This window comes from Mirounga leonina, unplaced genomic scaffold, assembly GCF_011800145.1.
Source record: "Mirounga leonina isolate KUSES-001 unplaced genomic scaffold, KU_Mleo_1.0 Mir_268, whole genome shotgun sequence".
Lineage (NCBI taxonomy): Eukaryota > Metazoa > Chordata > Mammalia > Carnivora > Phocidae > Mirounga > Mirounga leonina.
Genome location: NW_023270649.1, coordinates 6,481,869 through 6,509,397, shown reverse-complemented (window position 1 = coordinate 6,509,397; position 27,529 = coordinate 6,481,869). Strand labels below are relative to the sequence as shown.

General features: G+C 53.3%; 1 protein-coding gene across 1 annotated transcript in view; it reads right to left on the bottom strand.

The window, feature by feature from the left end:
• Positions 1–27,529, bottom strand: part of TBL1X (transducin beta like 1 X-linked) — a 215,958-nt gene that overhangs the window by 18,209 nt on the left and 170,220 nt on the right. The window contains exons 5-10 of the mRNA XM_035029681.1: positions 7,920–8,065; positions 6,010–6,268; positions 3,306–3,438; positions 2,671–2,812; positions 1,928–1,991; positions 1,733–1,830 (exon numbers count right to left, since the gene is read on the bottom strand). Coding sequence (XP_034885572.1) covers positions 1,733–1,830; positions 1,928–1,991; positions 2,671–2,812; positions 3,306–3,438; positions 6,010–6,268; positions 7,920–8,065 — 842 coding nt within the window. The remainder of the gene's footprint in view (positions 1–1,732; positions 1,831–1,927; positions 1,992–2,670; positions 2,813–3,305; positions 3,439–6,009; positions 6,269–7,919; positions 8,066–27,529) is intronic.

The window sequence follows — 27,529 nt, the reverse complement described above, 5'->3', positions numbered from 1 at the left end:
CCGTCCGTGACCCTTCCTCCCTGGGTATCACTTTCGAGAACATTCTCACTATTCCTGCCGTGGTTGATGAACAACAGCAGAGCATGTAGGAGCCAAAGACAAAGTGAATTCCAAATGTGCATTTTCCGTGGCCGTCTGGCTCATCACCCGGTAGAGTCACGATGGAGAGGAAGGTGGAAAACCAAAAATGGAATATAAAAATGAGCCCCCGCGCAGGAGGCAGGTGAGGCTGCAAAGAACTTTTCGGAAGTGTGTGGAGGTCAAAGGGCAGAAGTTACTGGCAATCCGGGCCCTGCACCCTGGACCCCGGTGTCCCTAGGCAAGTGAGTGCACGTGCCTGTGAAACGGGGCTGTTGGCAGCAGCTCCCACCTCCTCTCTCGGGAGCCCTGAAGAGGCCAACGTGTACGGTAAAGTGCGTGGTTAAGGGTCAGCGATCATTTGCACAAATATTTTAATAATGCAGTCAGCAGTACGGATGAGCAGCCACGGACCCGACAACGTTGTGTGTGTGTGTGTGTGTGTGCGTGTGCGTGTGCGTGTGCGTGTTTCAACATTAGATGTTAGGCTGCCGGGTTGGAAAGAAAGGTTTACTGGCTTGGGAGAGCGAGCGCGGCGGCCCTCTTCACTGACCTCGACGGCCACCCTCTGGTGCGGGGTCGGCACACATTGTCGCCGGCCGGAGAGTAAATACCTTAGCCCACGCCCGTGACAGTGTTGACAGGTGCTGGTTATTACTGTTCATTCACTGCAGAACTCGAATGGATACCCAGCAGTCATGTAACCAGGTTTTCAAATGATCCTGACGTCAGTATGAAAACGTAAAGCCCTTCGGAAACCGCCCGACAGTCTAGTCCTCAGACCCAGTCGACAGTTGTAGAAACACAAACCACTTCTGCTTCCCTTCGGCTTCATTTCTCGAGAATACTTCTTTTCCAAAGCAAGGAGTTCCAACTCCTGCTGAGTCTCAGGAATGACGTAAGCATTCCTTCCACGTTCTTTGGGGGTCCTGATGCCTGGCTCTTGGCAACCGAGGAAGCAGACCCAGAGAGAGTGGGCCACGCTCAGGGCCACATGATGCCTGCACCTGCTGACTCCTTGCCCACCCACGGCTTCTAGAGGCCCTTGGCTGCTCGCGGCCACTCGGACCTGGCCCCGTCACATCCACCTGGCAGCCCTGTCCAGGCACAACGCGTGTGCCAAGCGTGCCCCGTGGCCCGCCAGGGATGTGCCCCCTCGTGGGAGGGCCCACTTTCCTCCGGCTCTCAGAGAAGCCTGCAGCCCACGACGGGAAGTCACAATTCACTGCATTAGGGAAAAAGAAGCCTGGCGGAGAAAACGGTTTGTGTTTCCAAAACTGCTCAGTGGGGGAAAGGTTCCTGTCCCGTGCATCCCACGCCACTTTGCTTTTCAAGCATTGGATACATGCAACTGGGGGATTTCCTCTTTCCATCGCTGAATGACGTACCTCAAAAAAAGGGAGGGGGAGAGGCTCTGCACAAAGGTCTGTGGAACAGTATAATACGTTGAGAGAGTATGTGTTATATGTGAACAGTAAGACCAAAACCACAAAAACAAAACCTAGAGCAGCTCTTCTGCGTTGTTAAGGAAAGCCTCAGAATTAAACACAAAAACATAAAAACCCAGGATGTTACCCAGAAATTCAAAGTAAGTCAGCATCTACAGATCAAAGAGACATTTGTCTTTTGAGACCTATTTTAAGCGGATACTCACTTTGTCTACACCAGCACTCAAAATGTAATTCCCCTTTTTGTTCCATTTCAAGGCAAAGATGGGGCCTTTATGCTGCCCTAAGGTGCTGGCCAGGTTGCCTGTCAGGTAAAGAAAGAACAAACCGGCTGACTTCAAGGCCACGGTCGGCTCCCCGCCAATCGCGTCGCGAGGCGCACGCGGGCGGGCCCGGCTCACCGTCTTCGGTCCATATTCGGGCGAAGCCGTCGTAGGAACCCGTCGCCAACAGCGTCCCGTCGCTCTGCGGGCCAGAAACACACACACGCCAACAGCTCGGTGCGAGCCAAGAGGGCGCCTCGCCGGACCCCGGGGCTCAGGCAGCCTCGGCTCCCAGTCAAGACCCTAACGGAGCCCCCGGGACCACGGGAGGCCCCGCTGCTCTGAACTGGCGACCTACGGTGTTCTGCCGTGACACGGGGCGGACGGGGAAAACGCACTGCACCCCGTCACCCCGCCGACGTCCCGCACCATGCCATCCAAAACGTCACAGGGACACTTGGAGACATTGACCGTGGCTGTTAAAAATGCGCTCGCACACAGAGAGCAGTCTGTGAGGCAGGCAAACACCAAAGGAGTTGGGAGGGCCTGCGTGCTTCCCACGGGTAAGTGCCTATAACAGCGCCGCCCAAGCGGCGAGCCGGACGGTCCCCTTTCCTGGCCGCCCGTCCCCTCTCCGTCTCCTCATCCGTGGAGCCACCGGGCTCATCTTGCTCAGGGACCGAATGGGAGGCCCCCGAACACCCAGCTGGCTGTCTGCCCGACACAGCCTTGCTAGGCGCTCTCGGCAACGGGAGAGCAGCCCCGGGGGGCGGCGGGGGGCTCACAGACGGCCCACTGCCCTGTGTTTGCGCCCACACAGCCCGCCGGGGCGCCGGCCGAGTTGGAGCTGCTGACGGGTCTGCGTGGTGGCAGGTGCTTACGTTCCAGTCCAGTGAGGTCACGTCTTTATTACTCGGCACGTCATGGCCTCCTTCTCGTATACAGTGCCTCAACACGAGCTGCGTGGAGCCCCCATTGCTGTTCTCATTAAGGTTCCATATTCTTGCCGTCGAGTCTCCGGATCTGTAGAAGGAAAGCGCACGTGCATTCAGCTTCCCGTTCAAGTGCAAACAAAGCCCGTCAGCCTTTCTCGGGCTGCCTCTGTCAGCTAGCTCTGGCCTGTGGCCTCGTGTCTTCGTGATCCCGCTCACTGGCTCTGTTTCTCGCCTCACCATTTTTGTTGCTCTTAATTTTTTTTTTCAAGTAGGCTCCACACCCAACGTGGGTTTGAACTCACAACCCTGAGAGATCAAGAGTCGCACGCTCTATTGAATGAGCCAGCCGGGCACCCCTTAGCAATTTTAAATATCTTTGCATTGCTCCCTACCCCACTGAGAACACAGGGCGGAGCGAGGGCTTCTTCACGACCTGGGAAGGAGGGCAGCACAGAGAGCCCAAGGTCTTGGTCTGCACACCAAGGAGAGGGGAGCATGTATTCCGTAAGGCGCAGTTCCAGAAGGGAGAGAACATCTCGGATGCCCCAGACCCTGGGGCACCCCCGGCCTGGCATCCTTACCCGGAAGCTAGGAGATCACTGACAGGGTTCCAGGCACAAATGAACACCTCAGACTCGTGGCCCCGAAGGACTGTGGCTTTGTTGGGTGGAATCTCAACGTCCCCATCTATTTCCATTGGTTTCGAATGATTATCTGTCACAGGAAACAGGAAAAGACATGTGGCTAACCGGTATATAAGAGAAATGCATTCTCGGGGCACCTGAGTGTTAGAGACACCTTCTTTTTATTTTTTATTTCATTTTTTAAAATTTAAATTCAATCAGCCAATTAACAGTATGTCATGAGTTTCAGGTATAGAGTTCAGCACATTATCAGTTGCATATTACACCCAGTGCTCATCCCATCCTGTGCCCTCCTTAATGCCCACACCCCACTACCCCATCCCGCACCCACCTGCCCTCCAGCAACCCTCAGTTTGTTTCCTGGAGTTAAGAGTCTCTCAAGGTTCATCTCCCTTGCTGATGATTTCCCCTTCGGTTTTTCCCTCCCTTCCCCTAGGATCCTCTGCGTTGTTTCTTATGTTCCACGTACGAGTAAGACTGTAACGGTCTTACTCTCAGAGACACATCTTCTTTTTACGTGCTAGGTAACATCACCTCTGACAATTTTAACTGTATCATGACTCTTGTGTAATTTAATAAGTGTATTACATATATTTCTTTATTTCAACAGTTTCCGAATTTGATAGAGAAATACAAAGTTATTTATTCTGCATAACTAGGACCACGCTAAGGTCTAACAACCACCACCACCATGAGGCTGGTGGTGGGGGAATGATGAGCGCGAGGTCGAGCCCGAAGGTTGCTGTTCTCCAGACGGGATGAGACATTTTATCCGTGAGCACCTGTCTGAGGTATCACCTCTTTATCTTGGGAAGCACACTCCCAGTGGGAGAGGCCACCACTCTTCCGGCACACCCACCACCCTGCACCCCCTGCCTGCAAACATCCTCGTGTTCTTGGGACTGAAGTGCTCTGTTTTCTCCTCCTTGGGGCCACCTCTGTATCAGACTTCTTACGCCAAGCAGAGCTGCCAGGCTCTCTAACCGAGTAAGCCTGCCCTGGGTGACTCATGGGATCTGGGTTCTGAATTCCCAGGTAGGCCTGGTGACGGTGGAGACAAGCATGCTAAATGCCACCCTTAAGAGAACCATCCCGGAAGGCGGCTGTTTTTCTCCCAAGTGGCAGGATACAGAAGATTCTTGAAGGTCAGGATGAACGATCCGTTGGGACACCATAGTCTGGCCTCAGCCTGCCTTGCAGCAAGATGACCGCAAACTGTAGGTGGCCCCAGGCTTCGGGGAACAAAGTAAAAGTAAGGATGATGTGCCATGCCAGAGAGCCCTCAGATGTGCTCCCTGGAGAGTGACAGATAACCCACGGGCACCCACGAAATGAAGGCTATCTGTGTGTGAGCGGCCAGTCTGCTTTAAGGCGTGTACCCGTCTCTACGCAGCTATGTCCCGTTAGATTTTTTCTTCTTTTTTAAGTAGGCTCCTTGCCCGGCGTGGAGCCCAATGCAGGGCCTGAACTCACAACCCTGAGATCAAAACCTGAGCTGAGATCAAGAGTCAGATGCTTAAATGACTGAGCCACCCACATGCCCCAACCGTTAAGATTTTCTACCCCCCGATGAGGTTTAAAAGAAATCAGTACAATTCAAAAGTCTGCAAAACTTCTGTCTTGGCAAACACAGATTTCTTCAAGGTCACCACTTACAGATTCGTTTCTGTGACGGAAGACCAAGAAAACAACGACCCTTAGTTCCTTCCATTTTTAAGAACTTGAGGGTTGCATCGCTTGAAGTGATCTGCAGCACGAGCTGCGTACGGTCTTCGGCCTTCCCCACCCCATCCTCGGGACCTGAGGAACAGGGACGATGGAACCTACCGGTGGGAAGTCCTTCCGTCTCTACGCTAGACTCACGGCCCGTACGTCATCCCACTTATTAGAATCTGCGTTACAGCCTGTCTGGGTTCTCCATCTGAGGGCGGGTCGGATTCTCTAGCTCAGGAGAATCCGTTACCCTGTGCCTGTGGACCAGAAGCTGCCACAGGGCCTGGCTGCAAACTACAGCCTCACGTGGGGCGGCCGACCAGCGAGCCACGTGTAAGCAAGCCACGTGCACGCACAGCATGCTTTGAACGTCGACCCGGAAGCAGTCTTTGAGTTTATAAGCCACGTATCAGAGCGGAGTCCGGTTCTCTGGGTAGAAATTCAGGCGCTCCGATCAGCCACGTCCTTTAGGGCAATTAGCTAAGAGACACTAAGCGCCCAGCATTTGGGGAGGACCACGTAAGGCCGCACCTGCTGTCTCCTGGGGCCTGCGGCCCGCTCCGTAACTGTGAGCTGGGCTAGTACAGCAAATGCCGGCCCAAGGCGCTCAACACCGAAGGCCGGACAGAGGACCAGGGGCCTCCACAAACAAAACCCTCTGATGTCAGACAGTGATCACACGGTACATCTTACTGTCACAAAAAACAAGTGCTCTGAGCAGCACGACTTCCTAAAATCGAGGATGTGTGCGTGAAGACCACCGGGTCTGAGGAGGCCGATGGAAACAAAGCGTGAAGCTCTTCCCAGCAAACACACCGCCCGCCCAGGGCTCCGAGAAAGGGCCAGCAGAGCGTGAAGAGTCTGCGACTCCCACGGACTCAGGAGAGAAACCACCAGAAGCTCGCCCACCCCAGAGCCCCGCACGTACTTATCGCGTGTGCTCCGTTCTCCTCCCCGTTCACCGTGGCCTCTCCGTTCTTTGGTGGGTGCTGCTGGGCCACGGCTGCCGGGGCCGCCGTGGCCGCCGTGGCCGCCGTGGCCGCCGCCGCCGCCGCCGCCGCGCCGGCCTGCTGCTGCTGAGCGAGCTTCTCCCGGAAGGCCTGCTGCCGTGTCTGCACTACGTCAGGCATCACAGCGTCGATCAGGGACAGCGACTCTATGGGGCGGCCGTCGAACACCGTGCCATCCTGGGGAGAGAGCCACAGGGGGTGGCCGTCAGCTCCCGGGGCCCGGCGGCCTCTGCGCTCCAGGCCCGGCGGGTGCGGAGCCCAGAGCGACGCCCAGGGGTCCGGCCGGGCCGGGGCAGCGGCGCAGAGTGGGGGAGGAGGGGACGGGGTGATCGGGGACGTGGCTCAACGTCCTACAGCATCCAGGCCGCCCCGCCACGAAGAATCATCGGGCCCCACGTGCCAAGAGTGCCGAGTTTGAGAAGCCCGGCCCGGATGTTACGATAAGTACAGAAAGTCTATGAACCACCACCCTCTTGTGAGGGAGAGGCAGCTCTTTGGAAACCTCAAGACCAAATTAGAGATTTTGGCACCATTCATGTTTGATTCCTCGTACACGTGTCCGTGTGACTTAATAAAATACCCATCTGCTGCCACTGGGGTTCAGGGTGTAGACCAAATATAGCCGTGAAATACGGGCAACAGCAGTGCTCAGTCCCCATGAGTGTTTTTTCAACTGGTTTTGATTCTCTGGCTTCTATCTGCAATGAAAAAATTTCCATACACACTGAACACGGGACGGAGTTCTTAGAAATCGGTCCAAGTATCAGAGTCAGACAACAAGTCAGTGCTTCTGGGTTGTGGCTGCTGAGCGTGCAAACATGTTTTTGCACATCCTGAACTTGAATTACCTCGGAAATTAGGAAGAAGTGAACGACAGGAGTTTCAGCGGGACACGATCGAAATGACCCATGACCCCAGCTGACTTCTGGCCATCGTACAATATTGCACTTGAAAGCAACGAAACAATAGGAAACCCTGGAAAATGTGTAAGCAAGTAGCCGGTCACCTCGTCGGCCACCTTCATGCTTTGGTTCTGGCCACGGTGTGGCCAATGTTGACCGAGCGGTCAGCACGCTTCCCTACTACCTTCTTCATAGAGTCACGCCTCAAAGGGACGACCACTTGGCAGAAAGTAGAAACTGCCGAGAACAATGAAAACACCTCCCAGTTTAAACTCTGCAAGCATGCCGTCCCGCTGCTCAGTGACCGCAAACCGAAGTCACAAATGACGCGCCCTTTTATTCATCTCCAGACGTGCTGGAATTTGGAAGTGAGGAAGAGATGCCACGAGGGATTCTCGACAGACTGAACACATGGAAACCAGGCGATGGAGACATCGAGTGGCAGGATCGCACGATCTGAGAGCTGGCGGGGAGGCGCCCTCTGGGGTCACACGCTCCTATCCCCACATTTAACTGTTTTGTGGAAAAAAGAGACCAGACGGGGCCTCAAGGGGCCGGTGGAACACGGCCTCCGGGCACCCAATCTGAGAGGAGGAAGGAGGAGAGGGCCACACTCAGGGAAGAACGTGCACAGGACAGGCAGAAATTCGGGTGTTTTTCAAAGATGTGGGTTTTCGGAAACGGGTGGAGGAACACGGGTGGCCGAGTACAGGATGTATTACTTTCGTAGTTTTTAAAAGCTACAGAGAACGCAGAATAAGACAGGCTTGTAAGGAGCAGGTCCGTTCCAAGCGAGGGAGCGTGGAAGGAATCCCGCAGCCGGGCCACGGCTGGCGTGGCCATGACTGGTTTCCGAGCTGTTCCACGGTCGCCGGGCTCTGCTGGTGGGGCCAGGCCACCGGCCCGCGCCCCGGGAGCGCACGTACCTCGTTGATGCTGATCTCGGCCTCCACATACTGCAGTCCCTTCTGCAGGATAGAGATGAGAGCGGCTGGCGGCACCAACGTCCCGTTGATGTTGGACTGGCTGATGTGGCTCTCGATGCCGAACGTGAACGCCGAGTGGGAAAAACCTGCAGCGAGAAACGGGGGGAGCACAGGCTTTCGCGAGGCCCGAAATGGAGGGTGGTGGGAGGCCCAGCCACGGAGAGCCGATGGCGGCTGCACAGGGACGGAAACAGCTTTAGAGGTGGGGCCGTTTCGGTGTTATTAACGGCAGAATGGAGCATAATCTGCCCTGGATAAACTTTTTCTTTTTTAATATTTTATTTATTTGACGGAGAGAGAAAGCACAAGAAGGGGGAGCGTCAGAGGCAGAAGCAGGCTTCCCGCCAAGCAGGGAGCCCGATGTGGGGCTCGATCCCAGGACCCTGGGATCATGACCCGAGCCGGGCTGACGCTTCACCGCCTGAGCCACCCAGGTGCCCCCTGGGGAAATGTTTCTGCTGCAGAAGTGCAACTCTGGGCCTACTCCGTGTTGCCACCACTCGTTCCAGAGCTCCCGGCTCCGGTCTCTGGGCGTCCCCCAGCCCAGCCGCAGTGCACACAGGGTGCCTTTCTTTAGCCGGGCTCCGAGCGCTCATGGCAGGCGGGGGCCAAGGCACCACACGGCCAAACATCCGAAGAAAAAGAGACCATTCTGGACCCACTGGGGTGGCTTGAGTCGATTTATCTAATAATCGGTAACTTTCCCTTGGCTATGGGATGCTGGCTCCTCCCCGTCCTTCCCTCAGCACTCATCAGGGTAGTTACCACGTGTACAAAACAATGCCTTCTTCCAGAAAGGGAGGTGGCAGGGCAGGGGGTAGGAGGTGCTGGGGACCCCTGCGGGGTCCGAGGGCAATCGGGAACCTGCTTTGGCCGCTGCTTCCTCAAGCAGAGTAAGGGGGCACCCTGCGGCCGGAGCTCCCAGCTGCTGCAGGTCTTCCCTGCAAGGGGGCAGCCCAGTCTGCTGGGGGTACCGTCCCCTTGCTTGGTCTGGGACGGCCAGGGGTGCCCGGGAACTGGGAAGCCTTGTGGGGTTCAGGCCTTGTGAGTAACAGGAGCCCCTATGCTTAGCTCCCCGCCTGGAGGTGGAGTGCGGCCAAAGGCACTCCCACCGTGGGGCTCTGAACTCTCTCACCGTGTACGCTGGACATTCATCAGGCAAAAGGGAAGGCAGCGGGAGTTCTGGCGGTGAACCCTCCAGCTGCCTTGCCAGGATGTTCTGCCCACTGTGCGGCCAGAATCTGCTCATCCCACGAGGCTGGACCGCTCTGACCAGTCTTGGGGTTACCCCCTTCAGCTCTGCCAACCCCTCATTTGTAAGGGGGGTCCCTCGAATCCTGCTCCCCGGGGGCCTCCTCCACGAGCACCTCCCCATCACCAGTGGCTCATCCTACACGCTGGTGGGCCGCACGGGGCTCCCTGGGGGGTCCCCGCTGCTGGCCTGCGAGGCCTGCACACGGCCTCCCACACTCCTGCTGCTGGCACCCCACCTTCAGAAGCCAGACCGACAGGGGCATGGCGCGGGCCCCGCCTTCCAGCAGATTCCACACCGCGGCTCTCTGCCTTCCCCAGAGCAAAATACAACCAGCCGTTGCAATAAACGCAGCGCTCAGCAGATGGGAATGTTCCTCCGTGAAAGGAGCTTTCTGGGTTTGCGTTTTCCTCTCCTTTTCCCCGTCGACTTTCTGCTGCTCCTCAGCCCACCCATTCATCCCCCAGTGTCTGATTATAAGGAATGTATAAAACGCGTCCTTTCTTTATTTCGAGTCCTGTACCAGCCACGGGGACTTACAACGGGCTGCAGATCCCTTCCCGAACCACACGTGCCTACAAGCGCCGCACAGGCCCGCATCTGAGGCTCCCCCCATCTCCGGCCTCCGAGGGCCAGAGGCCAAGGCCCTCTCCACCCGCCTCCCATCTGCCTTCTACCTTGCCCTCCGCCTCAGACCTGTCCCCTACCCCTCGGGCCAAGACGGAACCACCACCCAGTGACTCTTCCCTGCACCTGCGTGTGACGGCCTCCTTACTCAGGACTCTTCCTGGCTGCTGACCCCACTCCCCACTCTCGGGGCCCCCACCTCCTCCTCCATCTGCCCCCCACCCCCTGGGGCGAACAGGGCGGAACACTGACTTCCACAGCCGTTTCTTCTTTCCTGGTATCTTTCCAAAGTCCACGGCGGGGCCACACCCACCGCAGGACTCATAGAACAGGCAGCCTTACTTACCCGGCGCCTGCTCGGGGCCAGCACCGCCCCAGGCCCTTGCCACGACCTCGCTGAGGCCTCCCGGTCACCCTGGGCCTCTGCCACCCTGACTGCGACGTCCCCTTCTAGACGGGCAGGTCTCGAGCTCCTGCCAGGGTCCCCAACAGGCCCTGGGCGTTCAGGCTGACATCCGAAGCCGGGCAGCGGGATGCCACGCTCAGCCCACCAGGCGATTCCACTGACAACCATCCACGGAAGCCGCCGGCGGAGCCCCACGCCGACAGCCGACTCCGGCGCCGGCCGACACAGGTTCCTGCGGGGGAGGCGTCCCTCTCGGTGACTCACAGCACGAGCGGGGAGGAGAGGTCAAGCCTGCGCTCTACGCCTCGTACGTCCCGCCGGCAGCTGTACCTAAACCCTGCAGCCCGGGGGACTGACAGACACTGATTTCTCATAGTTCTGGAGGCTGGGAAGCGCACGGTCCAGGGGCCAGATCCGGTGTGTGGCGAGCGCCGATTTCTGGCGCTCACACGGCAGAAGGGGCGAGCTAGCCCTGTGGGGGTCTCCTTCATAAGGACGCGAATCCCATTCATGACGGCTCCGGGCTCACAACTGAATCGCCTTCCAAAGGCCCTGCCTCCGAATACTATCACGGGGGGCGGGGGGGGGGGGGTTAGGATCCCAACAGAAGAATCTGGGAGAGACCCAAAATGCGGTCCAGCAGAACGCTCCCTTCCTCCATCCCTTCCCGCGTCATCCTCTCAAGTACTGGCCATAGTGCTACTCTAGGCACACAACCCACAGCACATTCTGACCTCATGACTGCTGTTAAGCAAATCTGGGCACTCGGGTGTCCCTGATCTTCGAGGTGGCTGTTCAGCGAGTGCTGTTACAGCTTACACACAAGGACAGGAAATACTGGAGAAGTTCGGTAACGGGTCCAGGGTTCATGCATGCGCTGAGAGGTAGAAGCAGAATTTCAACTCTAGCTATGGGGTCGCAGGACTCATCGTTTCATCGGACCCTGAACACCCACAGGCACAGGAACCAGAATTCTCCAATTCCCGGGTGGATGCCCACTCCGTTACCTAGCCGGACCTCGCTGGCTCCCATCGGCCAGAGCCACGGATGCAGCGTAGGCAACATGCAAAGGGCAAGCCGCAAGCCCACTTCTAACCCAACGTTCCACTACGTCCTTGATTTCCTTTTGCATCCGGTGTTTAAATGTCACGTATAAGGTCTGGTTGCCTAAGTTTCTGATCTCTGTGCGTATGATGTTTTGCGAGGTAGAGCCCACTTCTGCAGACATTTGGACAACATTCAGTTGAGGCTTGCTGCAAGAAGGGGACAGAGATGAACCAAGGGCGTGGGAGTCTAAGACTGCAAAGAGGCTGGGAGAGGAATCGCTTGAATGAACTTCCCCCACTGAAGCAAAATGATGACTGAGCAGATAAAGGTGCACGGGAGAGCCATGAGCTTGAACATCTGTGATTAACACTTGTGTCCTCTATTGGGGGGAGGGGGGCAGAAAATTATGACTGGAAACCGGGTATCTTTATAAACACACGCAGTAATAATGTTCCATGTCACCACTGAAACCAGTCCTCCTATTTGCTTATAAATTTACATGAGCTGCATGTCTCGGGGCGAATCTATGCATGGCCTCTAAATCAATGCTTTTTTCATCCATTTGTTCATTTGTTTGGAAGACTTTCTTGACTTCGAGCCAACCCGATTTCATCGAGGCAAGCAGGAGGGCCAGGTGCAGACAATGTCAGGAACAGTCAGGAGCGCTGGGTCTGTCCTCGATCCCCCACTGAGTGCCTGGGCCAGGTCACATCATTTGGCTGGACCTCTGTTTCCTTTTCTATGCTGTGGGGATAAAACGTACCTCAAGGAGCTGATGCGAGAACCGGATGTGAGACCTGCAGGCCTGCATACATTTTTGAATCTAGAGAAGACCCTGAACTAGTAGGAACCTTCCTCCTCTGCCTTTCCTTGTTTGTTCAGTGAGGAGACTGGATGAAACCATCACTCGGATACCTTGCAGTCCTGATGTTCATTCATCATGGAACTGGGACATGTCCACAGACCGTGTGAGCAAGGCCTGCTTGAGCACTTTCTCTTAGGCTCGGGTTACTGGAGCTCCGCCGTGTGCCAGTGTGTTGCATAAGGCGCCATCTTGGAAGACTGGCCCCTCCAGGCAGGATGCTTCCCCTCTGGGGCTGGCCCAGCCTCCACCACCCCCAGCGCCCCACTCCTCCCAACTGGATTCCAAGGCTAAGTCTATTCATTTGCAGTCTGCCAGAGCGGTAAGACTCCTTGCCTTACACCTCTTCAGCTTTCAATGCTTCTCTTCTTCCACCCAAGAGGACATCAATAGGAAAAAGCACATTATGTCAATGATGGAGATGGAAATACTCAGGACTAGTCCGACGGCAGGTGTGGAAGTTGTTCAAAAGGAGGAGAATAAAGAGCTTAGTGGTACCTGGATGAAAGACCTGTGTGAGGGCAGAGCATCAGCGTCCCTGGTGTCCGACACCCAGCCAGCCTGGAGTCATTGCTGCAGCCAGGAGGCCTGCCGCCTACTTAGTAAGAGGCAGCCCAGCTAACGCTCTCGACAGCAGGATTCTCAGCTGTGGCATGACTGACATCGGGGCCAGATCCTTGGCTGTGGGGAGCACCGCCCTGTGTGTTGTAGCATGTGGAACAACCTCTGGCCTCTACCTACTGGATGCCCGAGGCGCCTCCTCTCCGTCATGACAACCCAACGTGTCTCCGGATATTGCCTAATTGACCCCGACACGGTTGAGAACCAGTAACCTAGAAAAACTAAATCCCCCAAAGGACACTATCCACAGTCTACTCACACTTCTGCTTGACTTATAAACGCAATGGGTGGATGCTTGTCACCCTCCATATGCACTTGGTCACAGAATTCAGGTAACACACAGTAACGGGGGATAGCCAGATAAGGTGAGAGTATTTCCCAGGAGAAAAAAGGGTGTACTCGTGATCAACTGGGAAAAGTTTAAAATAAGCACTACATTTTATATAAAGCATGGCGAGATCTTCAAGAGGAAAGTCCTGTTTTCCTCACGAGAGAGGAAAAGAGCCTGTACATGAATTGGTCTCACCCAACTAGGCAATAAAAGTAGATTTAAAACAAAGCAAGTACATGTTTTCTGTTTCTTGCAGTTGCCCCATCGCTAAACCATACTCTTCCACAAAGGGCTTCACAAACCATGTGAGTTAGTGATACAGTTGAACCACTCTGCCCCGTTAATGCTGGCCTCCTTCGTCAGCAAAACCTACTAAATTATCGCTCTCTGGCCCTTAGAAATGCTGCTTATTCGGCAGAGAAAAGCAGACGTAGAATACTCATGGCAGCTGTGAGGGTGCTTTTGTGTCTTCAGCCGAACCGAATACCAAGGGCACCGATTTGAGGCGTCTATAAATGCAGAATCTTTATTAAATATTTAATGAACTTGCGTGCTTGGAATATAGACAGCCACCCAAAGCCAATGGGCACGTTAAATTCTAACTGTCTAGATCAGGGGAAGGCCAAGTCCGGCCCACTGCTTGTACTTGCAAATAAAGTTTTACTGGAACCGTGAGAAACGAATGTGTGCTATTTCTAAGCCCTCCGTCCGTGGGATTCTGCTGCAGGAGCCCAGAGGCTCTCCACCTGACGACGTGCGGGTAACGAGGGCAGCGGACGCTCAGCGAGAGCTTCCCGTGTCGGGCAGTGGCACACGGCATTTACAGATGCTGCGGACGTCACTACGGACGTCACCCAAACCGTCACAGTATCTGCCCTGGGTCAGCATGCAGAGTCTGGTGTTTTCCATCTCCAGAGCCATCAAGAACCCGCAGGCCCGGGCAAGACCTGTCGCCTGAGCCTGGGCCTGGAAGCCCCTCGAACCCGGCCGTGAGCCGGGGGCATCTCTCAGGGGCTCCCCGGGCACTTCTGCTCAAAGCACATACCTGCTTCCCACTTCCCTGGAGAGTCCCTCTGTTCATTCCGGTCTCTTGGTCTAGAACAGGGGTTCATGGTTGTCAAGGGAGGGTGACTCCGTCCGTCCGTCCCCCCCGCCCCAGCAGACGCAGGCAATGTCTGCAGGCACTTTTGGTTGTCACAGGGGTGTGCATGGGTGGGGGGTTGCTACAGGCACCTAACAGGGAGAGACCAGGGACGCTCAGCATCCTACAGTGCAGAGCACAGCGCCCCATGACAAAGAGGGGGCCGGGCCGACTTTCACCAGTCAGAGGGCGAGAAAGCCGGCTCCCAAACACCCCTGTTCCCCACTGCGGACACCTGCTCAGTCGTCATGGCTTCGGCCGGATGGCCTTGCTCTGCGGAGGCCCGTCTTGTCGTCCCGGGAGGGAATGTCCCTCCTGAGCTCCAGCAGCCCCCAGCACTCTCCATTCTTCCGCACCTCCCAGCTTCCGAGGAGACAGAAGCTTCCTGAAGGGAGGAAGCCCATCTGCATTCCCTTCCTGACACACAGAGCACCCACCTTGGGGCAGCAGCTGCGGCTGCAGACGGATGCAGGTGAAGGAAACTCAAGGAAGGCTGAGAAAAACCACTCAGGCTGATGGGAGAGAAGGGGCAGTAAGCAACGGAATAAACCGGAGTCCTTGCTATTTTCAGAGTAAAAGCCTTGAAGGAAAAGGACAAGAATGAAGGATTTAGGGCCGACAGTGTAAGAGAAGGAAAACAGTTTTTAAACAAATCTGATGGCCATACAAGGAACAGCTGACAAAAGAACCAAAGACGACTCTTGGCCATATGTATACCTGAACTGTAAAACGATCATGATACCTGAGAGTAAGGATAAAGGTAAGGATATCCAGTGCGTATTATGTGGCTTAGCCCTTTTCATGAATTTGCTCAGGGCTGGCAACAACCTATGAGTTAGTCTTATGAACTCCATGTTACTGATGAGGAAATTGAGTCACAGAGCAGTTAAGTGATTCCCCCAAGGGCACAGAGCTCGGAAGTGGCCATCTGACCCCCGAGTCCATGCTCTTTTTTTTTTAAGATTTTATTTATTTGACAGAGAGAGACACAGCGAGAGAGGGAACACAAGCAGGGGGAGTGGGGGAGGGAGAAGCAGGCTTCCCGCTGAGCAGGGAGCCCAATATGGGGCTCGATCCCAGGACCCTGGGATCATGACCTGAGCCGAAGGCAGATACTTAACTACTGAGCCACCCAGGCGCCTCCCGAGTCCATGCTCTTAACCCACACACAGGACACTCTTGAAATTTGTTTAGAAACTTCTAAATGATTCAAAATGGCGCCCCTTTAAAAAACAGGAAGATCATTTTATCAGTAACACCATTTATATTACATTTTTCAGCCAACTAAGCTGCAAACAAGATCTATATTGCAAAAGCGACGCAGAATGCTTTCTGCATGACACAAAGCAAACTAAGATGAACTGTATCTTTCGACGACACTCCCCTAAAGAGGGCAGTGTTAGGAATAAAAGAGACTGCAAACAGAGTCAGATGCAGTGATGGAGGAACTGGGCACGGTTTCTCTTTGCTTATAAAGATAGCACCCTTCACCACGCACTCCAAGGCCTGCGTCTGTCCTCATTTGCTTCCCTGGCTTCCTTTTCTGACAACAAACAGGTGGAATTAAACAACTTCCAACACCCCTTTCAATTCTAAAACTCTACGTAGAGGTTAGAAATGACCTCCGTACGCCATCAAACCCAGAGGATTTTAATTTACAGAGGTGACTCAGTAGCCACACAGAGGGAGGGGTTCATGCCATCGAAAGAAGAACGGATCACTTACAATTCCCGAGAGACGGGGCCCCACCACACCACACAGGGCCACACAGAGGAACCAGGAAGCCGGAGAGACGGAGGGTGGAACTGGGACTAGCTTTTAGGGGCAGCAGCTAGGTGGGGATGTCCCTTATTGGACAGGAAGTGAAAACACACGCTGTAGAGTCTGTGGTTGGCGGGTCTGTAATATGATTTTCGCGTGCTGGCGGAAGCCACCCTGTGAGGGAGAGAGATGCACAGCCCCGGCCGTTGGCAGGGCCCTGTGGCTCGGTGAACACCCTGCTCCCATCTCCCAGGCTGCATGGACTGCTCATTTATTATGCAGCACTTCCTTAGGTTTCTTTGAATATCGACATTCCTGTAACATCCCTCTTCACGGCGGATCGTCAAGGTGTCCGCACCAGAGCTGCGGCTGTCTGGCCCGCGAGGGGACAGGAGTGACTGGAGGTGGTGGGGGCGGGCACTGATCCAAATAAAGATGGCAGGGAGGCCAGGGGTGACGACGTGGGAGCTGGGTCCGATAAATCAGAGAAACACACACACACACACACACACACACAGAGACGGAGCTAGAAGCTGTCAACACAAAACGCATACCCTCATCTTTGGAAGCTACTTTGCTGTGGGTTCTCTTCTCCTGTTTGGAAGTGACGGATTAGTCTCACCAGAGGATTACATTTTCTGCCCAAAGCGCCGTTCTTATCATACGGAAACTCGACTTCCACCCATGGTAAAAAGCATAAAACTATGCTGAGAATCCTTTTTGATTTTGCAGTCTCAATCACCGCACATGTGCACATCATCAGCTTTATGATTGTCTTAAAAAAAAAAAAAATCCTCAAGACCCAGCCGTCATTTTCTCTCCTAATTCTGACACTCGGACACAGAAAGTGGAGTGCAGCGAGAATGTTTTTATGGGCTGCAGACCTGTTCTAGATGACCTGCCATAATACGGAATTTGGTGTAAAATGGAACAGTCTTGGATGGCGCCCAAAAGAAATACCAGAAGGACCTCGTTAAAATAGGGTTTCACTTAAAACATCTGGCCTGGACCCCAAGGGTGGTGGCTGAGTACAGAGCGGGCCTCTGACTATTGCAGCCCGTGCGCCCTGCCAAGATTTTAATATCCTCTCAACATGGGAAACATCCAGGAGGGGAAAGCATTAGTCAGGTTATAAACTAAGGTTGCTACTTCCTCCGGGGCCAACAACTGGCTCGGGGAGAGGCGGCCTGGCTCGGGAGGCCGCTGTCCCTGCCGCCTTCCCAGAGCCCCGCGGGGGGGACGCGCGAGGAGTTGCCTGCGGTCCAGCTTCCAGAAGGACGCGAGGAAACGCAAGCAAAGGCTCCACCTACTGGCACCAGAGCTCCCCAGGCCCCACCCCCCCAATCTGAACCCTCGGAGACTGGAGGTTCGGAAATCAGCAAATTGGAGGAGCACGGAGGCTACGCCAGAGGTTCATAATTGAGAACGTTAGCAACTTAAAAAAAAATTTAAAAATTAACTTACGAGTTTGGGGAAAACAGAGAAAGCAATTTGGAAGAGAGAGGAAATAAGTCACGTGATTCTGTACCTGCTAAAACTGCTGTCTGCACGCGGGGGAGTGTCTTCCAGCCCCTTCCTCCGTGCAAATGGCGTTTTATGTGAATTCTTACGCCCATACAACTCTGTATCCCTGCTTCTTTACCTAACACAACACAGGCATGTCCGCTGCTTGCTATGCGGTCTCGACAGCCACCGTTTTGGCAGACTGCGTTCACTCATCCTTTACTCACACTAGCTTCCGATTTACTTTCAGAAAGGAACCAACGGCTTCCACACGCATGGGGCTCGAGCGTTTCCGCCCGCCCTTAACGTGCGGCCAACCCGACCGCCTGGGATTTCTTGTTCCTCCCATTCCACGTCCTTCGTCCCCGTCAGCAAGCTGGCTCCTTCTCCCTGAACCCCTTGCCGAGCCTCAGGGCCTTCCTCAACCCAGCTTCCTGATCTTGCTTGAAATGGTCTTCCCCTTGCCTTGCTTGCAAAATTCTAGCTCAAACATCTCCCCCTCGGGCGCCTGGGTGGCTCAGTTGGTTAAGCGACTGCCTTCGGCTCAGGTCATGATCCCGGAATCCCGGGATCGAGTCCCGCATCGGGCTCCCTGCTCGGCGGGGAGTCTGCTTCTCCCTCTGACCCTCCCAGCTCTCATGTGCTCTCTCTCTGTGCCCTGTTCTGGGGGTGCTGTGGCCCCTTTGCTCACACTTCCAAGGTTACATTCATCAGCCTCTGACAGGTGACCCTCCAGAGGTGGGGGAAGAAGCAAGACTCCCTCTTCTCCTCTGTCCTTTGTCCCCTAGCACCTGCGGCAGTGCCACCAGGTGAAGGACACGCCCTCACGACACTCCCGTGGAGGTGAACATCGTGATGGCTGTCCTACTCCGGGACATTGAGGCCTCCCTGATGGCACCGAAACCTCGGACGGTACCCCAATTAAGTTTAGGTAGCGCAGGAGCAAACATCTTAAAACCTAAGTTATTTACTTTAATATGTGTCGTGCATATGCAGCTAACAGACTGGCACATCTCTGGAACTGTTTCAACTTAAGGAAAATATTAATAAATATTAATAAAATGTGGCAACATGCTGCAGATGGGACACAAACTGTTGAGGCTGGGAAATATGCACGGAGACCCAGGAGAGCCACAGAAGTCTGCAAAGGGAAAAGGGAATAAAGATCACTCAGCACACACACAATGGGTTGCAGGTAAGGGGCACGGCGGGGGGGGGGGGGCGCCCGCATTCTGTTAAAAGTCTTGCGGAGGCCTGCAAACTAAATCGTGTGTCATGGCTGCTTCTGTGCTTTAAAGATGACATGAAGAGCTATGACAGACACTCCAGTATCTAAACTTGACAGAAAGTTGTCTCCACCCTGCTCTAGGGCAGAGACCTGGACTAGGGAATGGGGCCAACAGGTCCCGAGGAAAGCAATTTTGGAATCCTCAACTTCTTTTATGAGGCCAGCAGAGCCCAATACCCACACCTAACAAGGATGTTCAAAATGGAACAGGACACCCCAGTTTCTCCCAGTAAGATAAACGTGAATATACCAGACACGGTATTAACAGACCAAATTCAGCAACATACAAAAAAGGACAAAATGTCTAGGCCAAGTGGGGTCCATTCCAGGAATGCAGGGTTTAATGTCAGAAAGTGAATCGACGATTTCACCACATTAACAGAACCAAAAAAAAATCATTTAAAAGAGGAAGATTCTGGAGCCAGATGGCCTGCTCTGGATCCTAGGTCCAGCACTTCCAGCAATGTGGCGTGGGCACGTCGCTGCCTCCTCAGCACCTGGGCTTTCCCACCGGGACGTGCAAACGTGGTTGCATCTGCTTCCGAGGGGTAACAGCTTTATTCACCAAGTACTTAGAATCATGCGTGGCACATGGTAAGTGCTCAATGAACGTTGGCTCTGGGACTCCAACAAGGCCGTGACAACGGGAACAGAAGCAACATTGGCAAGACAGGAGCAGTGCCTGGCTGGCGGAGTAATGGATGAGAACGGAAGATGGGGGCCGGAGGAAAGATACCCTAGAAGATGATGGAACAGGAGAAGTTGTTCCCTGGAGGGCGGGGGTGGTCAGCGGTCAGGAAATGGCAGTGGTAGTAAGTGGGATTATATTAAGGAATGCCCGGGAGCAAGGCACCCAAAACAGCAGTCTGCAAGGCAAAGGAGGGGTTGGGGTGGGCCCCCAAACTGGGGGTCAGTGGAAAAGCAGGGGTGGACCCCCAGATTGGGGGGGTTGGTGGAAAGGTTGGGGTGACCCCCAGGCTGGGGGGGGCGGTGGAAAGGCTGGGGGGGGCCCCCAGGTTGGGGGGGGTGGTGGAAAGGTTGGGGGGGATGCCAGGCTGGGGGGGGGTTGTTGGTGGAGAGACAGGAGTGGACCCCCAGGCTGGGGGGGGCGGTCGATGGAAAGGCTGGGGTGGACTCCTGGACTGGAGCATCGATGGGAGACACGCAGGTGAACCCCTGGCCTTGGGGAGAAAGCAGCACGCTGGCCTCAGACACAGAAGTGGGAGGGAAAGAAAGGGACGTCCCCTTGGGGACCGTGGCACGTATGAAGTGGACGGCGGAGGGGACACAAGGAAAGCAACACGTGCTAACACAGGGGAGAGGAGGGACAGGGTCGGGTCCGACAGTCCAGATGACTTGCTCGTCCGTCGGGAAGGAAGAACGGGAAAGGGAGGGAGGTGGCAGGAAACAAAATATAGGAAAGCTAGACGCCGTGAGGTCACATCTGAGTTGCAGAGCAGGCCGGCCTTAAATGTCATCGTGCCTGAATTTTGAGGACAGGCACCATGACAAGGGGCTGCTACATCTTAGCTAGAAGAGGAAACTGGAACCATCTCAGACTTCTTCACGTCATCACCAACTCTGAAAGTAGGAAGCGACGGTATACACCTTACGGGCATCTTCAACAGTCTCAAGTTGTTTTGATGTTCACAGCAATGGAAGTTGTTGGGCTACACCGAGCAGGTCACGTATTTAAACAACTGGAGCTTATAAATGATGAAGGAATTTTCATCCTCATTGCTTTTTATGCCCTCTAACAGATGAACAAGCACAAGAACGGCAAATCGTGAATCTTGGCGTTTACGCACATACAAATCAGAACAGTCAACTCAGAAAAGGTTGCACAAAGTCGCCTGGGAACCAGGGTAGTGGGGACGGCTGAGAACATCTGGGACACAGGAAAGAGCAACTTCATCATTCCATGTTGTCGCTCGAAGGGGCTTTATCGTCAAACCAGAAGAACAGTTTAGGACAAAAATAGACTCGCTTTGAATGAAGAGGCGCTCATCTGCAACCAGCACCATCACAAGAGGGTTTATAGCGAACAGTTCACCCGCACAGGCATGTCAGCTGAGGACCGGGCCCCACAGATTCTACTGTGCAAAGGGAACAGGGGGTACGTGGAGTGTCAATTACTGATGCCACCAAGCTAGCGAGGGCAACGGTTTATTCTTTCTAGATGAAAGGCATGGGTATCACATTCTCCAGCTACTTAACCGCCCCTACATTTTTCAGTTGAAGTACAACATACACACAGATGATAGATATGCAACCACAACCCAGATTTAAACTTCGGGACTGTGGCAGGGCAGCCACAGAGCTCCCCTAGTCCTCCTTCTGTCCCCGCTCAGCCCAAGCTACATGCCTACAGGACAGACGCCCGATGTCAACTCTGGACGCCAAAGCTCGGGTGTTAGAACACTTCACGTGTGTCCCTGGACGTGCTGCTGGGGAACTAAGTGCCATCATGGAAGTCCCCGGGGACGGAAGCTGCATGCCTACAGGACAGACGCCCGATGTCAACTCTGGACGCCAAAGCTCGGGTGTTAGAACACTTCACGTGTGTGTGTCCCTGGACGTGCTGCTGGGGAAATTAAGTGCCATCGTGGAAGTCCCCGGGGACGGCACACCTGGAGGTGTGTGCCTAGCTTCCCCCGGACCGGGACTCATGCAAATTATCTGTGATGCTCATCTGCTTCTCTCCCGCCTCAGCTTTATGCAGATAGGAGTGACCTACAACATCATGTCCGTTCCCGCTTTACAACATGATGATCTGATAGCCACATACATCGTGAAAAGATTACCACGATCACGTTAGTTAAGACCTCCATCACCTCCTGGACTTACACTTACCTGATGTGGCCACAACGCTGGCAATTTACTCCCTTAGCAACTTTCAAATATATAATACCCTACAGTGAACTATAAAGCCAATGTGGGGGCGCCTGGGGGGCTCAGTCGGTTAAGCATCTGCCTTTGGCTCAGGTCATGATCCTGGGATCTTAGGATTGAGCCCCGAGTCGGGCTCCCTGCTCAGTGGGGAGTCTGCTTCTCCCTCTGCCCCTCACCCTTGCTTCTGCTGTCTCTCTCAAATAAATAAATAAAATCTTAAAAAAAAAAAAAAAGTCAATGTGCTGTCCGTTATAATCTAGATCTTTTTGCTGTAATTAACCATGAGTATAACCATTATTAAGTCCTGTGACTCCCTTGAGCGGATCGTAGGGTCTGAGGATGATTGAGGAGCCCTGACACCCCATCACAAAGGCGCTGCTCACATCCGTGGGTAATAGGAAGGCATGTCTTGTTACTGTTGCGTGGGACTTCAAAGGTCCTTTCACCCAACAGTAACATGGACACGTTATTCAGGTCTTCCCTATCTATTATGTGATGAAACAAATACTTTATTATTTCTAAAGCGAAGGTGATCATTATCTCAAACAAATGCTTGCCTTTACCATAAAGATCCTCTTTTTAAACAGGGACACACATTAGCAATGTAAAAGAGCCACTGCAGTCAAAGTATATTTTTAGAGACTCAGCTGAACAATAAGCCCTGAACTTTTGTTTAAATTAAGATAGCTGAACCATTTTAAAATGATTTCCCGAATCTGTGGAAACGTGTCTTGCATAAGAAGGCATTCCACGGTCCTAGGAAACACAGCAGAGTCTACCGGGTCATTTGTCAGCTGCTGGGATTACAATGGGCAAAATGGCTTTATCACTTTTGTAGACACAAATTATTCACAAATATTAAGAGTAGCACCCTTTTCTGGGTGGCTCAGTCGGTTAAGCGGCTGCCTTCAGCTCAGGTCATGATCCCAGAGTCCTGGGATCGAGCCCCACATCGGGCTCCCTGCTCAGTGGAGAGCCTGCTTCTCCCTCTCCCTCTGCCTGCCTCTCTGCCTACTTGTGCTCTCTCTCTCTCCCTGTCAAATAAATAAATAAAATCTTAAAAAAAAAAAAAAAAAAAAGAGTAGCGCCCTTTTCCTGGTTATCTAACCTCCTCACCAGGAGCCAAAAAAAAAAAATTTTTTTTAAATCAGATGGAAAGTCTGCTACTCCCAATTATTTTATTATCTGCTAGAGAATGCTTTGGCAGACTTCCGCCTTCCCCGAGGGGAAAAAATACCCTGGAAAATCTTAATAAAAATGAGGACTGCATTTTGCTCATTGTTAAAGTCTATTTGAGTTCTGCAGCAAAAGAAATCAAAATATAGCCCAAGAAGATAAAGTGTGAAGAAATAGCATCCCATTAAAACCCCATTTACTAATAAAAACCAGTTGGAAGAAAAACATCCTGGAATTAAATGATGCATCAGTAGTTGTCCACCAGGGGCGACTTCACCCACCAGGCTACATCTGGCAAAGTCCAGAGACATCCTTGGAGGTGACAACAGCAGGGAGGGGGAGGGTTATTGGCATTTAATGGGTGGAGACCACAGGGCTGCTCAAGAGCCTCCTAATACCAGGCAGCCCCAGAGGATAAAGAATGAGCTGGTCCCGGGTGTCAAGAGTGCTGAGGTTGAGAACCCTTGCCATAACGAATGGGCTGAAAGCCCCTGGGATAACACATGATGTGTGCTCAGTCAGAGTATCTCCAGGGATCAAGACCCTCAAATCTGCCCACAGCTCTTAGGCTGACCACATACGTATTATAGAATCCTTTCAGCTAAAGTTCATAAGGGGGTCTTTTTTTCCTTGCCCCTCCGTTTTATTTTTTCAAGAACCAACAACCCCAAGGTCAAGAGTCACATGCTCCAGGGCGCCTGGGTGGCTCAGTCGTTAAGTGTCTGCCTTCGGCTCAGGTCATGGTCCCAGGGTCCTGGGATCGAGCCCCGCATCGGGCTCCCTCCTCAGCGGGAAGCCTGTTTCTCCCTCTTCCAGTCCCCCTGCTTGTGTTTCCTTTCTTGCTGTGTCTCTGTCAAATAAATAAAATCTTTAAAAAAAGAAAAAAGAGTCAGACACCCCACCAACGGGAGCAAGCCAGGCGCCCCCATAAGGGGGCATCGCAAGAACATTTTAGACTCACTTGAAAAGGAGTGGGGAAGAAGCCATGCACAGACTTTACACCCCCAGTATGAATGTGGCCTGCCCAGTGTCTACAGCCCCAGTCAAATGCAGAATTTCTCATGATAATTCCCCAGGAAAAGCCAGACAGGTGGGCACGGCATACAATGTCCACCTGAGTTTGCTGAATTCCCAAGGATGCAACACTTCGAACTCTGTATGAGACAAGTGCTGTTCACCTTCAGATGACTGTTCATTCTTCTTCTGTTGCCAGAAGGCTCACAAGGTTTCTGTGGCCATCCATTTTCAAGTGAGTATGGCCGTTACTCGAATCCATTATACAAAAGAACAGCCCCATCAAAGCCTGGGCCCACAAGATGGCTAATGACTTGCAAATTTTAATTAAAACGTCTTCACTGTCTTCGCATTATTGACCTCCCTGTTTCTCTCTCTCTCACACACAACACTGCAGATACTGGAAATGCAAAATTGTGTTTTGGGTTTATTTTTTATAATTAGGAAATTATTACGGACTCACGGGAAGCCACAGAAAGAGGAGAGTCCTGTGTTACGCTTCATCCAGCCTTGCCCCAGTGGTGACATCTTCTCTCTCTGTACCACGGTATCACAACCAAGACAACGACTTCTCGTTGACTGGTCGCTAGACAGCAAACCTTGTGACCTGCGTGTCCGTGTGTGCGTCTAATCCACGTACAATTTTATCCTATGTATCCACATGCCATGATCATCGCCACAGTCCAGACACAGAGCTTTTCCATGAGCACCGAACTCCCCCAAACTACCCTTCTGTAGTTACAGCCACCCCAACCCTAGCTGCCGTGCCTACGGTCTTATCACTTTAAGTTCAACAGATGGGAGCGTCCAGGATGTAGTGTTGGAAACTGGTTTGTCCTAGCCAGCACGTTACTCTGGAGACTCACCAGTCTGTGGCACGTATCCAGAGTTCATTCCTTTTTCCTGCCGAGAGGGACCCCAGGGTCTGCGGAGCCGATCACCCACCGAGGCACATTTGGGGAGTTTCCAATATACGGCCATTACCAATGAAGCTGCTCTTTTCCGTCTCTTTTCTTTTAAATAACTGGATTTTATCAGACAGCAATTTAGCTTACAAATGGCACTGTGTGTGCCAAGGACTTGTCCCTAACGCTATTAAAAAGCCCTTGAATGTAATAACGTCAACATGGAATTCAGGTGCTTTCTTCTCTTCCTTCTGAGACCTCAACCTCTGAAATAACCTCTACGTGAAACTTCCAACCTGTAGCACTGTGACTTACCAGTGAAACACACGAACACAGAACGTACCATTTTAGCCCTTTCTGAGTGCTCGGGTCAGTGGCCTTAAGTACGTACATGCTGCTGGGGACACATCTGCGCCATGCCTCTCCAGAACTCTGTCATCTTCCCAAACTCAAACTCCGTCCCCACCCAACACTAAGCCCCCATCCCGCCCTCTGCACCCCCAGTAACCTCTGTCCTACTTCTTGTCTCTATGAATCTGACGACTCCAGGTGCCTCACAACGGCCGATTCGTGCAGCATCTGTCCTTGTGCGTCTGGCTTCTGGCATCAGGCCCTCCAAGTTCATCCACACTGCAGGTGCGTCAGAACATCCCTCCATCCGCCCGTGGACACTGGGGTTGTCTCCACTGTGATGTTCTGAAAGAACATTCGACTGCAGCCCTCAAGGCAGAAGCGCATCTCTGCAGGAAGGGAGCACCGCTGTCCATGACGTTCTCCTGCATTCCTCCAGCTACAACAGCTCACAAATCCGCGACGGTGAGCGGGGACAGACAGGACACTCCATTCGAACTGCTCGCTATCTCTAACCAAGCAGATGTCCTAAAAAAATGCAGCAAGAGGCCAGCAGAAGGGGGACGGTCATTTTTGAAGTAACTGACGGCTCCCCGCTCAGGAGACAGGGACCAGAGAAGGGTTTCTTCCACTGATGAACTACAATTCCCAGGAACCCTGCTTGAATCCAGGTGGGCTGGCTTTAAAAAGTACCGTTTTGGGGGCACCTTGGTGGCTCGCCGCTGAAGCTTCTGCCTTTGGCTCAGGTGGTGATCTCAGGGTCCTGGCATCGAGTCCTATATCGGGCTCCCTGCTCAGTGGGGAGTCTGCTTCTCCCTCTCCCTTTGCCACTCCCCCTGCTTGTGCTCTCTTTCTCTCTCAAATAAAATCTTTAATAAAATAAAATTAAAAGTACAGTTTTAAAGGCCCCAGGTCACCTGGTATTGTTTCTGAGGGGACCTCTGTGCCCTTGTACTATTTCTGAGGAAAGAGCTGGGCACCTGCTGTGGGTGGCCTCCCCAGAAAAGAGGAAACCCACCCCCCTCAGCCCTGTCCCCACCCCTACAGGGACCTCGGCTAGTTCACCCAGCACAGCCTGGCTCTCTCTCTTATCCAAACAGGCTTCTTTCCCCACTGGCCCCAGGAAGCGGCTGTGCGCACATGCGTGATTTTGAAACTCCCTAATCTTTCCAGAAAGTAAAAGCTCTCTGTGTGTTTAGAACAGAGCCACCGTATTTACCTTTGTGCTGGGGCATGCTGTGGAGACAAAATGCCGCCGAAGCCTCACTTGCTCTGCTCTTACATCCTAACCACGCCGACCTCATTCACACTGGGGCATCGCAGGGCACGAAACAGAGTGCTTGGCACCTGGCAAGGAAATCTTTACCATTTGTCTTGGCCTAGAAGCTCCACGAAATGAATGAGCAATGGCACCTAGGTTCTGCTGTAAGCCTTGAAAGGCTGAGAACATGTTTCACTTTCCTCCTTGGATGATACATAATCTAGAACTATCCAAGGACGATACATAATACAGAACTATGTGTGCATTATATAAATCCAAGGAAACATGCCTAATTCTACGTAGCTGGTCAACACACATGTAGATACGGCTCTTCAGGAAAACAGAACGTGTCTAAGATGTAGATTTTCATTCAGGAAACGGCCAATGCTCCTCTGTGAATAAAGTATGCATTGTGATGTTAATGGGAGCAACAAATATGCAAAATAAATCGGCCTCTCGAGGACAAATCATGACAAATCAGAAAGGAAGTTCTCTGTATAAGGAGTTTTCAATCATACCTGAAACCTTTCCCAATGAAGAAAGAAGTTCATCATCCAGGTGATTTGTGAGATAGGATAAATCCGTTTTTACCATCGCCCGTAATGGTGAGCTCTTTTTAGTACCTGAAATGTTTGAAACGACAGCCCTCGGGGCCGCACTGCGGGGTAACATACCGGCAACCTGACAAAACAATTTCTCACTTGTGTTTTCTTTTTCGCCAGCAGAACCACCAACGATCGTGGAGCCGTTTTATGAAGCGTCTGCCTCTTCTAAGTGGGCTGAGGATGTCAGTCCCAAAACGCGAGGTGGGGAGACGCTTGAGTACCGTGGGCGTGCGAGCAAGGCAGTGTGCAGACTTTCAGTAGCCGCCCTACGTAGGGCCCGGTCTGCAGGAATCGTGTTTTCTGCCCGAAGCCCGCCCAGATGGACGTGCGGCCGGTCCTGGCGCCCAGATGGACGTGCGGCCGGTCCTGGCGCCCAGTCGTCTCCCCGCGCTGCGGAGCGGTCTACTTTCACGTCTGCAGTGGCGCTGCCGAGGGAGGAGACTGCATGCATCTGCGGATGGATGCTCCCTCACTCAGCAGATCTGGGCGAAAGTCCCTGGCGGAAAC